Source organism: Sabethes cyaneus, chromosome 3 (assembly GCF_943734655.1).
Source record: "Sabethes cyaneus chromosome 3, idSabCyanKW18_F2, whole genome shotgun sequence".
NCBI lineage: Eukaryota > Metazoa > Arthropoda > Insecta > Diptera > Culicidae > Sabethes > Sabethes cyaneus.
In genome coordinates, this window is record NC_071355.1 from 146,466,563 (window position 1) to 146,481,349 (window position 14,787).

Sequence of the window (14,787 nt, forward strand, 5' to 3'; positions counted from 1 at the left end):
AAACGTTAGTGCCCTACCTTCTGTTCAGATCCGAGCACGCCTGTAGATAATTCTCTAAAAAAATCATGAAACGACTTGATGAATTGTAAAAATATACAATTACACCTTCCTAACCTCAGATGAACATCTTTAGACTACATCGCACAATTCAGGGCACGTTCACGTATAAGCTTGTAAACATGCCGCGTCCTCCGTCACCGTCTTGTAGTATTTAACTGCAGCATAGCACGCGAAGCAAGTTCAGCTTGAACTGGGTAGCGAACCACTACCCCAAGCGGCAGAGCACCTCGCTCATTGTGGGTGCTGGCTGGCTGGCTGGCTGGCTGGCTCTCCGTTCGCAAGTCGCGATACGGTCTCAGTCCAACTCCAGTCAGTCAGTCGTGTAGTTCATCGGGTAACCTGCGGACGTGTTTTTGGATACGCTGCTGCCGACCACTTCGGAGGCACATTCAGTTTGTGCGGCCTTAAGTGTATTTTGTGTGTATGTGATAGTGCTTGGCCCATAGCTGGGCGTTGGCGATACAAACTCGACGGGCTTGTGCAGTGACCGACATTCGCGCGAGGTAGCGGACTAAAAAAGGATCACGTACCCTTCGAGTAAATTCCGCGTATCGTTGGTTGGCAAATTGATGCGAAGACTTATCAACAACAGGGTGATAGATAACAGAACAAATTTTTGATAAGGTAGCAGGTGAAATAGCGAAAATCGATAAGCCTGGTTACCGCTTGGGCTGAGTCAATATCACAAACAAGTGCTTGTTGGTGCCAACAGGTTTCCACGCTACGAAAAATGGTTGTGCAACCTTAGCATGGGAAAACGTTTGGGAAAATTAAAGCCCATTATGCGTAAAGTGTAGTTTTTATAGGTGCGCGTGAAAATGTCGAAGAAAAGTGAGTGGAAAGGTCAATAAAATTCCGTTATGTGTACAACGAATTGAACAAAGCTAAATGAAACAGCTCAACCAATGCGAATAATCCCAACGAGAGAACCTAGAGTGGCGTTCGTTTAAATCATTCCAAACCGGACCACTCCGGATCATACTGCAACAGAAGTGGTAAGTCTGAGAAACTTCACAGGACGCTTTGATGCAAGAAACCCTTAACATCGGTGACGTCACCAGCAACATCGTAGTCGAGAGCAACCTTTTCGGGCATTTTAATCCGAACCGAAACATGAAACATTAAGCTCAAAAGGAAAGGCAACACGAAACAACGTAAAGGCAAAACTCTAATAATATAAATGAAGCCAAAAACCTGTTTTCCACCTTTTTGCGCTTGACTGCAGTAAACTGTATGCGTGGTAGGGTGGCAAGGTGTAGTGCCTGCCGGTATCATTGTGTAGTGTAGATGTTACGTACATATTGGTTGACTTCTTCAGGTTGGACTGCGGCTTACGGTTGAGAGCACCCGTACACGAAGACAACAGTTTCCACAACTATGCCAGATATTTTCTGTTGTATTCCAAATCCTTGCTTGAACATCGATTGGTTATTGTTGTTTTTTACTAAGTCAGTCTGCACAATCTGCGCTATCATTGTTGTACAATTTTTTTTTTTTTGGCTTGTGATTGCTAGATGAGACGTTATAACTTGAAATCTTTTGAGTTAGTTAACCAGAACAAATGTTGAATTTGATTTTAGTCGTTATTACACTAAAATAAAGTTGTTAGAAACGATCCAAAAACGCCAATTTATTATTTATTATACATGATCTCATAAATAAATCATTATAGCTAAGCTATTTACTTACTCGGAGGTTTAAGAATGTATTTCAAAAGTTATCATCGAAAATGATTTCAAATGACAAACCTTCTTGACGTCAAATGAAATTTCAGTAATACAGTTGGATTTCGATTTTGGCATGGTTCGTTTTTGGCATGGTTCGATTTTGGCATGCCTCGATTTTGGCAACAAAAGTATTCGTTTTTGGCAACACAAGATATTTTGCTTCCAAAAATGTGCTTAAATATCAAGCAGTTTCTGCATACATGCTTTAAATGACGAAGAAATGATGCCCTCAGTATGTTCGCGAAAAAAAGTTATGTGGTTTCGAACAATAATATTTTTATTGCCGTAGGACTACGTCTTAGCGCAGGGTATCAATAACTTATTTGCACCGGACGGATAGCTCTTAGCGGACTTTTTAAACATAAAATGGTTGCAATCGTTGATTAATGATACTTAGTCAATTTCTAAAGCATTTACATTAAATTTTTTCAAATCGAAAAAGGGTCTCGATTTTGGCACGGTTTCGATTTTGGCAACATAGGCGACACGCATTTGTTGCCAAATTCGAAATCCTACTGTATTTTATATTTAGTTTAAACTATTTGTCTGAATATTTTAGTGTTTACATCCAATTACAGTAATGTACCGATTTTGTCAGCCCTATGTTGAAAGACTGACAAAAGACACATTCCAGCGTTACGGGACACTATCGCTACTATGCAGATCGGTTCCTCCTGTTTCATCAAATCCGTGGCATTCTAGTGGAACATGAAGTACTCTTTAAACAACTATTTTACAAGGTATTTGCCAAAAAATTGGTAAAACAGGAGGCGATTCACAGGGTAACAATGGGTGCTAATTGTGTCCCGTAACGCTGGAATGTGTCAAAATGGGGACTATGACACAATCGGGAAATTTTTTTACGAATTTTTTTTCAAAAATCAAGACTGTACCTTGCAATATCGAGGACTTTTACTAAAAATTAAATGTTAACCCTCAATTGATCAACCGAAAGCTCAACGCAATCTAATCAACCGGGCACAGCACACTGGTCCAGAACCTTTTATGATGCGCTTAGAGTTTTGAGCGGGAAAAATTGGTTTTAGGTTTATGGAACCTTTGAAAGAGTTTCTTAAAATGAAAAGTTCTATCGCCTAACGGATTTCAAATTTGGTAAAATCGGGGGTAAACAAAATCGGGAGCTGACAAAATTACTGTATAGGCGAATAGCTATTTCTTGGGAACCGTTTTGCCCTAAACTAATTTAAGCAGTTTGGATTTCAGTTGGTCAAAATATTTGAGAGGCATACTAAAATAGTTTTAGAAATCATTAACCCATTAATCCCCAAACTTTTTCCAGCAGAAATAACAAGCTGAAGCTTTCAGGAAACCGCAGATAGGGTTTATTTCTAATTCCTGTCGTAGTAAGTAAAGCCATTCTAATTTTCATCATTTGTTGGATGGATTTAATGAATACTCCAAAAGTTCTTGTGCTGATTTGACTAGTATGTAAACACCTACCTTCCGATCCGTGCACTTTGAAATCACTGAAAAGCGATTATTAAAGCATATTATTGAAATTACGCAACTGACTTTATTTCTTGAATTCGTCGTACCGTTTTAAAATTCGTCCATCAAAATTTTTCATCGTCCAAACTAAAAATCACAACAATGTTTACGAATCTGACGCGCATGTATTTGTGTAGGACGGCATGACAAATGTTATTCTGCAAAATTTCTGCAGGTCTGGCAAGTTATCATGGCTGTAGAATAACTACAATGCCTTGCGTGAGTTACTTTCATTTATGAATGACGGAAATTAAAATGATTAGTCGACATTTTCTTCTTCGTCGCACGAAAAAACGTAGGAAATTTGGCTGGTAGGACTTCTTTAAGGGGACATAAACGACTAAAATTTTTGAAAAACTCATTATTTTTTCATTTCAGATATTGATTCTGCCGTCTTTTTCGCTTATGTTGATACTAATTTTGTAATGATCCGACCACGGGAAGTGGCCGAAAAACGATCATACACATAAGCATTCCAGTGCGGCGTGGAACAACTTCAGCGGAATAAAACGCCGCTCCTAACTACGATTTTCAAACTTTATGTACCTTTTTCTCGGAAACTACACAACTTATTGGAACAAACTTTTTTTTGTTTTGTTGGAAGTAGCTTGGCAAAGACTTTTATAACTTTTGAATGTCGTACATAAAACACAACTTGAGAAAAACGAAAGAGAAGGAGAAAAGATTGCTGAAAAAATAAAATTTTGTCTACAAACCTCAACAGTTATAAAAGTCTTTGCCAAGCTACTTCCAACAAAACAAAAAAAAATGTTCCAATACGTTGTGTAGTTTCTGAGAAAAAGGTACATAAAGTTTGAAAATCGTAGTTTTCTAGGAGCGGTGTTTTATTCCGCCGATGTTGTTTCACGCTGCACTAGAATGCTTATGTGTATGATCGTTTTTCAGCCTTTTCCCGTGGTCGGATCGTTACAAATTTAGTATCAAAATAAGCGAAAAAGACTGCAGAATCAAAATCTGAAATAAAAAAATAATGATTCTTTCAAAAATTTTAGTCGTTCTGTCCCCTTAATGATAAAAGCATTTAAATAGATCTCAGCTCACTTTGATTGATCGCGTATAATAGACAACAAACTAAAATATTAGGGAATAACTAGTTTTCCATTGTGTGTCATCGACAAAAAGTGTGTAAAAGGTTTTTATGTAATCTACGAATAATTCTTTAATAGACCACCCCTCGAGCAGTAAGTGGCAAACTAAATCTTGATGTCGCTGCCGTCGCTGCTATGTAACTCCAGCACAAAGAAATATTGATAAAGGTAAATGGATATTTTTTGATGCGTTTGGCAAACTATTTCTGGAGGGCGCTACCGACAGATTTTACACACAAAAAATCGATTACTTCTTTCGAGCCTGTTAATCTGTTCTCTGTGCCGTAACGGCACGCTGAAATTTCAACGCAGGGGTTTACAGTGGGGTGAGGGGGTGGTATGCAGTTTTAACAAAGCTTTATTGTTCCGGAAAGATTAAAACATTCGATTCGAATCCAGGAGTACTGGCATTGACTTTCCCGTTTTTACTGGTTTCGCCTCCACCTTCCGGAGGCAAAGATGCTAGTTTGAGCTGGCTGAAAGTTAGCAGGACTTGTAGCTGTATAAACAGCTGTAATTTTGTTATATGTAACATCAAACCTAGCTGTCCCTAGAGTCGATAGAAGAGTGCGTTGCGTTTTCACAACGCTGAGAAAAATGAGTTAAAACTGTTGACACATTTTCCGCGGGGCTATACCCGACTTCTGAATCAATTTCGCGTCCCGTCTAATCAATTTTGCTTTTTATTCCATGTTAATCTCTCCTAAGCATAAAAAAGTAAAAGTGGACTTATAAGTGGACTTCAAATCAGTTGTGAAATATTTCCCCAGCTAGTGAGAAAGGTAAAGAAAAGTGGCAAATTCTGCGTTTGTTCTAACATCACGCAGTATTTTTTGTCAGAGAAGCGTTTATGCACCCAAGCGTTTATGTAACGAAAATCATAAAATTCTATAGAAAATTTAATGATCTATCCGAATCTACGAGTGTTATTCGAAAGTTTGAAATTCTGTAACTTTTATAGCTTTCAATCTTTCTCGTTATTTTTTTCCAAAACTCTTAGTTACTTCAGTTCAGCAAAGTTGTCTAATACCACATATTATTGTAAAAATACCATGTTTTAAGGTCAAACGAGGGAGATTCATGAGTAGTTGTTTGCACTTGGTCCAGTCTTACTGAACCGCAGAAAACTTCGGTTCACTATGGCTAAACAATTCAAAGATAAAATTCTTTCGCTTATTTAGTGAGCAGTCGAGGTTGATTCCAAACTAAAGGGTGTCCCACATCAAATTGCATCACGGAAGAAACGCTGTATAAAATTACCCATTAGGTATTGTCTCTTGAAAATTTGAGTAGAAGTAGTTTAGAGTGTATTGTTTACACTTTATTTTTATCGCGGTCAGTTTTTGGAAAATTCAAAAAAATTGCGTCACTCGAAAAGTAACGTCGCGAATTTATTTTGCGCAAGCACCTGGAAAATTCTTAACTCTCTTATCATGGATGATGAGCCTAACGTCAAGGCGGACTTCCGGCAGCTTCCGGCTAACTTCACCGCCCAGCACAAGTTGGATGTTCCGGAGGAAGTAAGGATACAGAAACTTTCAAAATTTGCCAAGAAATACATGATTTGGCAAGCGACCTATACTCATGTGACTACCGGGACTGTAAACGGGCAGATCTACTTCAATAATGAGTGTCTACATAAGCGCCTGCTTCCTCTGTTGAAGCAACGCGAGAGCCCTACGATGTTCTGGCCGGATCTAGCTTCGTGCCACTATTCAAAGGATGTCCGGGAGTGGTACGAAGCCAACGGGGTTACTTTCGTACCCAAGGACATGAAAACCATAGTACCATTGGAAATCTGTTTTGAAAAATTCAGTAATTACAATTTTTATCTGTTAACACTTGGTTCACTCTGTCTACACACGAAATTACAAAATATTTAACCAGTTTTTTCAATAACTATAAGTCATATAAAAATATATTAAATGTGTTTCAAGATGAGTAACAATATGAGAGGATGAAAGAAAAAGGTCGGAGTAAATTTATGTCATAACCTTAGCTCTTTACAGCATTTTGATGGTCTGATTAAAGTAAAATGCAGTTTGAGGAATTCCCAGTTTTTTGCTGTCATTAACTCATTTTTTCGATTGAGATTTGGTTCGGTCTGACGTAACACCGATCAGATATATACTATAATATAAAATAATAAATACAGTTCAGGGAGGAAGAGGCACAATTTGTGTGTCTAAAAATAACCCATAACCTGATACGTCGCTCCATTAATAAGGGGGATTGCGCAGTCTCCTTTTGTCCAGCGCCTCTATGGTTCAAAGGTACAAGTACCAGCGAGCCACACGCCCTGGCGGGTTCATTACTTTCCCCTACCGTCCCTTCATCAGTTGAACCACTGTTTCAAAAAAATAATAATAAATATGTTTGACCGCATTTTAAGGTCAAGACTAAAACCTCGAGGTTGGTCCACTTTCTAGTGGTGAAAAAATATTCGAACATTAGGGTGTCCCAAAGCAGATTCAAAAAATATTTTCTCTATTTTAAGTCAGATGTGATTGCTATCTAAAGAAAATTGGTGAACAAACTAATTTTAAGAAACTTTGTTGAATACTGAAGATTTCTATCTTTTACATGAAAGAAGTTAGAGAGCCAAACTGTTAGGGACACCTTTAACACTAAACATACCGCGAAGGGATCATTTGACCCCTTGCATTTTTGCCTCATTTTCACAGTGTTATAGCACTATTTCGCTCAACTAATTTTATTAGAAAATAGATGGGTCATTCCACGTCAAGTGCCCGAGAAAAAGTACAAACTTGTAATCGACCTTCTCGGATTTGAACTAAATTTTGACAGATTGTTCGGTTCTGGTCAGCAAGAAAAAATCCTTAGTTCGGTGCCCATTGAACGTTCCCTCGATTAATGGTTATTTATGAAAAATCGCTGGTTTCTTTCCTCAAATCACTAGAACTCTGGATCGGCAAAGAACATCTCGTGTTTTTGAGCGATTCTTATGTAAAAAATAGAGGAATACGATGGAATTGGAATTTTTGAAATCAAATTGTACTCATTGAGTGAAAATGCAAATTTAGTTTTTAAATCGAATTCAAAAGTATTTGGCAGCACTGTCGCTAAAAACTAATATTTTTTCGGACTCCTTGGTAAATTTCCTTTGGAAACATGATAAAATAGTCTTTCTAAACCTAGTATTTCCAGAGATAGAAGCAAAAAAATAAGAAGATTTTTTGACAAAAACGTGTCTTTTCATTAAAAATAGAGGAACTCCCATTAATCGAAGGAACGTCCAATCGACACCAAACTTAGGATTTTTTCTTGCTGACCTGAACCGAACAATCTGCCAAATTTGGTTCAAATCCAAGAAGGTCGATTACATGGCACTCGGATACTTGACGTGGAATGACCCACATTCAAAACGTATTGCAAAGCCTCTACTATCTTTTTATCGAGAAAATATTAACGCTAATCTATCGACAACCGCTGCAATTTCAGTCTGTTAGAAACAAGTATTCGCAGAGTTCAGTCAGTTTGTTTAGTGTTAAAAACAGTTTTTTCGATCTAGCTCTTTAATAACGCTTTGTACCCCTTTCAAATGTTCTAAGAAATTGGTAATCGAATTAAATTGCATATTTTCGTCGAAGATAATAGAACTCTATCTTTTTCCCTTTAGGAGCTATCGCTGGTGTTTTTATTTTGACATGTAATCTTTAAGTCGATAGATCTCGGGAGAGAGCAGCTATGAGCAGCCAATCTCACTTGTTTTCTGTGAATCAATTTATGCTGTATCCCAATAGAGCTCTACTATCTTCGACAAAAATGTGCAATTTAATCCGTTTATCTATTTCTTAGAACATTTGAAAGGCGTACGAAGCGTTATTAAAGAGCTAGATCGAAAAAAACTGTTTTTAAGAGTGTCTAAGAGTTTGGCTCTATAAATTCTTTCATGTAAAAGATAGAAATCTTCAGTATTCAACAAAGTTTCTTCAAATTAGTTTGTCTCCTCATTTTCTGTAGATAGCAATTACATCTGACTTAAAATATATAAAATATTTTTTGTATCTGCTTAGGGACACCCTAATGTATTTTTTTACCACTAGAAAGTGCTTTTTGACCGATGAAACTCTTCTGAAGCAACTATTATGCTATGTCTGAAGGTTTCGATGCTATTATTTATGTGTCACTATTTTTGAATCCGTCCCACTGTGCGCCGTCAATAATACGAGGGAAGAAATTAAACGACATATTCAAGCTGGAAGGCGAGCCTACTCTCGCCTTCGCAAAATGCTTCGCTCAAGGAGCCTACGCCGCCGCACAAAGCTGACGATGCGCAAAATGCTAATTAGGCTGGTAGTTCTCTACGGACTTGACACAGTAACTTTGCTTACGGAGGACATAGGTACGCTTGCCGTATTTAAACGAAAAGTGTTGCGGACTATTTTTGGCGAGTACAAACAGAAAGCGGAGAGCGGAGTTCTCTTCAAGAATTCCACCGGCACCAGCAATAGAGGGGTCCAACATGCTAGATGGCTCAACTTGCTGTATCAAGACGTTCAACGAATTGGCGACGAGTAGTCCAGGACCAAGTACCAAACCAAGTACGAGTTTTGCCTTTCATTCGATTCCACTACCATTCCGTGATGTTTTGGCCAGATTTGGCAAGCTGTCATTACAGCAAATTCGTTCAATAATGGTATGCAGAGAAAGGGGTCCAGTTTGTTCCGAAAGACCTTCATCCACCCAATTGCCCCCAGTTCCGCCCTATTGAGAAATTCTGGGCAATCATGAAGAGGAGAATCAAGGTCAAGGGAAAAGTTGTCGAAGACATCAATCAGATGACGACCTGGTGGAATAAGATAGCCAAAACGATGGACGAAGGAAGTGAGCGCCGCCTAATGAGCCATATTATAGGTAAAGTTCGAGAATTGCTTCGAAACCGTGACCGAAACCTATTTAATCCGTATTTTTTCTTAAAAGTATGAAGAAAATGTTACCTTTGTGTAAGAAAAGATCTTGAATTTAATAATAAATAACTGAAATAGGTGCACGCAATCGTTTTTTTAATACTATCTGAAGCAAGCTTTAATAATGACAAACCGAAGGTAGTATATTTGAGAAGGTAGTGTCTTAAACTAGTGGACCATAACAAACAAACAAACAAAGTTACAAAGTGGACTGGATCCAGTTCAATCAAGGCATCCGTCAGAGCTAATTCAACAGTTAACCCATAAGAAAACTGTCAGAATAACGCTGACGGAGACGTTGACACACAACTTTGTTTGGCCCCCAAAATCCACAGGACTAAATATTCTGCTGTAAAACTTGGTTATTCCTCCTGGTCTATCTTAGGTTCCCATCGCATTAGGAATTGCTATAGAAATGCTCGCAATTCGTTTCGTTTACAGTTAACACTAGCACAAGGGTAAATCGCTTAAAACACTCAATGCACTTTAATTGTGCCAATTTTGTTCACTGTGTACCTTATTGTGACGGAAAGGTGACGATCACGTCAAACTTGCGTCAGTTTGACAGAGCCAACAGATTCCAATATTTTAAAGTTTGGATGTCGAAAAGGTGCCACTTGGGTGCCACAGTGTGTAACAAATTGTGCAATGAGTGTACCGTAATAGTGATCAACGAGATGTTCTGTACAAGATATCGTTCCCTAGATGATGCCTAGCACAATGTTCTCAGTGAGTTTCCCCTTGCAGTAGCCCAAGTTAACTAACAAAGCATTTGAATAACAAAGCATGTTAAATAGATAGGTAATATAGGGCATAAAAACATAAAAACATCTTACGACCACACATGCATTGACGAACAAAACTAAAGCTCTGCAAATTGAAATCATTACAAAACGTATGTTTATAATTATAATATAATTATTTCATTTTATTGTCGACGTCATTTAAACTGGCGTTTGCAGTACATTAAAACGGATAAAAATTTAAATACAAAAGTTTGCCCACCCACTTGCTACAATACAAGAGAAGAAGGTACTTGGTCAGAATTGCCATTCGCAAATGCCGTAACCAGTATTCTACTCACCTTCCGGTGAATTGCATTTGATGCCGGCAAATATTTAAACTTGAATTATCCGAGCTTAACGCGTTATGTAATGATGATCCAATTTATTCGATTATTATTGTTATTTTATCGCTAGAAGTGTAATGTATTCATTGTTTTGCAGTTGAAATTTCAATTTTGCTAGACATGTGCTTTGTCCATTAGAAATAATAAAGTGTTTTATCTACAGTAAATGCCCTCTCCACAAAAGCGGTGCATATTTTCGTGTGAATTTTGATCGAAAATTATCTTATTACTCACCATCGAACAGAAAATAGTGTCTTCAACATCAAAGGCGTTAATTGCATTGGCGATGCAATTATTTCATGATATAAAAAATTTATATGTAGTCATTCAGTCCTCACTTGCACTTGCACAGATTGATGCGATACGTTGTTATTAAGGATTTTAAATTTTAATATCCCATTTCGATTAACTTTTACGAGAGTCCACTGTAATTACTGATCATCGAACAAGTTATGTTACCCGATCTCATCGTTTAGTTTTCTAATTTGACTTACAGCTAGAAAACCTGCAAAAATGTTCATTTATTTGCTTTCTTCTCAGGCTCCCTCCTGCCTGCTCGTTGGAGTCTCTTTTGCGGCGTTACGCGACGGCCAGACAGTCAGAATTTTCGCTTCCTGTTTAAATATTTACCCATCTGTCACCATCGTCAGTTGCTACATAGTTTATAAATAACAGTGGTAGGTAGGTACAGTTCGCTCGTTGCATGTTACCGCGAGTTTTGCAAACAAGAAACTTACCGTTAACCTACATTCGGAAACCAAACAGTTTTGCTTTCTTGTTTACTTCTGTCGCCTAAGCGAGCCACTACGGAGTACGGAAACAGGTGCTAAGCATTTTTCCCAAAAGTGCATGGGAAGTAGCTTTGATTGAAATCTTCACACCAGCCGTTTGTCCCATAGCGATGAATCAACAATCGATAACCGTGAACTAGTTTTGTGCGTGCGTTCATTGATAAGAGTATCAAGTTTAATGTTATAGTCGAAATCGAGACACTGATAAAACATTTCGAAGGTCAGCTGGTCAGTAAATTTTTGTATGATAGGTAAAACGTAAACATTTGCTAACACATTGCCGTTATTTAATAATTGATCAATTAGTTAGCGAAAATACTTCGATGCATTGATAAATTTGATAACTCTACTAATCCCACTTTGTACATTTCAATTTCAGATTACTCATCGTACTGCCGAGTGGAATTGCATCGAACCGATTCATGAATGAGTAACAAGTACCTAGAAGTCAACCTCAATTAGCGGCACACATACTGGTAGCGTAGTACCGTCATTCGTCTGTGATGTGTTCTCTGTCCAGTGCCATAGGTATAATGTGACTGTGAAATTCGAAGCGGTATTTGAGTGAGGTGCGTCACACACGACGACGCTCTGGTGTGCAAGGTGCCGGTGACTAATCGTCATACCTTCATCAGTGTCGCAAACAGCCAGTAGACTGCTGCCAGTAGGTAGTATAAGTAGTTACTTGAAACCCTCAACGTCACCGATTCAACTCAACATTTTCAACAAAGAATTTCGCCCTTCGTTCGAGCATAAAAATATTACCTTGAGTGTGCGCAGAAACGGTACTATTGGTGTTTACGTTTTGGTGGTGTGAGAAGTGTTACTTATTTCATTTTTATACTTACCTGAATGAAATCGAGCAGTGTTCAACCGATAATTATATTTACTGCCACCCTACCAGTAGTTGCAGATGTGGTGTATTTACAGCGACGTCTGATGCATTACGCGACTGTAGAAGGCTCGGAGTGTTTGCAATATGGCTGTGAAGCTAAAAGTGTGGAAAGTACCTCTAACTAGTACAGTGAAACCCGGTAGAACAAATTTTAGTAGTGTACGGAGAAAAAGTGTTCAACTGAGTACTAATCTCGGTTTACTGGGGCTTGTAACGATATTCCTGCTTGGTTGCTGTAAAGTTAGCGGCCAGTATCATACGACTCGCGACCCACGATGGTACTCACGAGAAGGAGACTACAGTTATCATCTGCCGAATCCCGGCGATCCTGATTATAGGTGAGAGTTTCCAACATTTTTTAACTGATTCAACGTTTTTCATATTTCCTCTCATACAATGCCTCCATATCAAAGGAACTTTTTCAGGTCCACTTATGGGTGAGTGAATTAGATTTTAATATTGTAGTCTTTCCTTGTACCTCAATGAACACCACCAACTCATTACATAAAAAAGTTTCGTTTAAAATTAGAAAATGAACGATTGATTTTTGCACCTGGTATGCAGAGACATATTTTCGTTTAGTCCTCATAATTAAAACACTGCAGCAATTCATTTCAGGTGCAATAAAGTAATTTTGCATCCGAATCAAGGATCGCACGTTCACTTTGACTCAACTTTGATTCATTTTACCGTACCGTTTGAGTCATGCCAAATTTGAAAGAGGGAATCCCCAGCTTGGGTTCAGAGGAACGTTATACAAACTTAATAAGCGTTGCTTCAGTGACCCTTCCTTACCTAATTTTCTGCTATTTCTCCATCACGTCTTGTCTCGTCCAGAGATACTATCAACACCTCTGTTTCATCACTTTCTTCTACCGTTTTCTCCGTCTATTGTAAACACGTCTATTGTAATAATTAATAATTAATGTCTGATCTCATTATAAAGTTGACTGGTATGAATGAGTATTAGGCAACCCTTTCTTATCCACCTGAGAGGGTTATTCGGCTTTTTTCGTATTATCAATTCGGTAATTGTGGTATAGTCGAATTTCACCGATTGGGCCTTTCATACGTGGGCTCTGGCCCAACTACAAAGAGACTTACTTTACTTTGGCCTGCCACTGTCCAGACACCCCTAACTCCCGCTGTTCTAGCATCCTTGTCAACAACGTTCATCCAAAGGGGAACGGGGTCTGCCTCGAAGTCGACGGTCTCTGTCGGGTTCTCAGCAGACTATTGTTTTCGCTGATGTATCATCCGACATACTTGCTACGTGGCCAGCCACTATAGCCTGCCGTTTTTTATTCGCTTTACAAAATTCGCAGCTTTGTACACGTGGTAAATTTCGTAATTCATGTGACTGCTCCACACTCCATCTTCTAATATGCCACCAAGAATTGATCACAGGATCTAACGGTCAAAAACACTAGTAACTCGTCGGTCGCTCTCTTTCAACGTTCACACTTCGTGGCCGTGGAGTGCCACTGGAAGAATTAGTATCTTATAGAGCGCGCGTTTCGTATGCAGTGGCAGGCCGCGGGACTTCAGCTAGCTACGTAATCCATGGAAGGCCCTGTTGGCAGCCGCTATCCGCCTTTTTACTTCACGACTCACATCGTTGTCACATGTCACTAATGCACCAAGATAAACAAATTCGTCGGTCACTTCAAAATTAATACCACCTATCACCACCGCAGTTCCGACACCCTAGGGGCTACCACGCTCTCTACCAGCTACCATATACTTCGTTTTGGCAAAGTTGATGACAAGCCCTATCCTCGCAGCTTCCTCCTTAAGATACGTTTACGCCTTTTTCACAGCCCTATTGTTAATACCGATGATATCGATGTCATCAACGAACCCAGAAGCATGTGAGATTTCGCGATGATGGTACCGCTTCTCTGCACGCCTGCCCTTCGAATATCACATTCCAATACAATTTTGAACAGCACATTCGACAGCCCGTCACCTTGCTTCAAACCATCTTACGTCACAAACGTGTCAAAACAAAGAGAATTTTTTAATCGAGGAAAAAAAATGGATTTTGGGCACTTTTATTTTAAGTTTAAACGTCAAAACCAAATCTATTCTTGCTTTTAATATATACGTTGTTAATTTCCATGCAAAAATCTACGAAAAAAAGACAAGAACGAAAGAAAATTTTTTTGGCCGATTTTCGGAAATTTTGCTGTTTGAATTTCCATTTCTATTTCATGCTAGAAGCGTTAACTCAACTCGTACACTCATTTTTCAAGTTTTCCAGGCTGTAGAGCCTACAGACAATTGATTTTATAAAAAAAAATTAATTCATACCCTACAAATTATTTTTTTGCCCCTCGATTTTTCAAGCCGATTTCCAAGGGGGGGGGGATGACAAAAACTTTTAAAATGATTTGCAATGGCCTTACTAATTTGAGTAAGTGCAAGTAAAAGCAAGTTGTAAGAGGAAATATTATTCTTTAACATACAGGGGGAAGTCGTCTATTTACGGACACTTTGTGTTTTTAAGATAAAACACAAAAAATACCGGCTTTATTACTTCTATTTACACTTTAATGTAGAGAGAAACAATATTGTAAGCAAAAAAATACAAAACAACAAAATTTACGCTGCAAGGTTTTGAAAGTAGGGTACGG

General features: G+C 38.5%; 1 protein-coding gene across 1 annotated transcript in view; it reads left to right on the forward strand.

Moving 5' to 3' along the window:
- The first annotated feature begins 413 nt into the window (after positions 1 to 413).
- The window catches only part of LOC128741469 (neuroligin-4, Y-linked), a 31,524-nt gene continuing 17,150 nt past the window's right edge, over positions 414 to 14,787 (forward strand). Inside the window, exons 1-2 of the mRNA XM_053837308.1 lie at positions 414 to 1,055; positions 11,636 to 12,489. Of these exons, the coding sequence (XP_053693283.1) occupies positions 12,236 to 12,489 (254 nt within the window). The 5' untranslated portion in view covers positions 414 to 1,055; positions 11,636 to 12,235. The remainder of the gene's footprint in view (positions 1,056 to 11,635; positions 12,490 to 14,787) is intronic.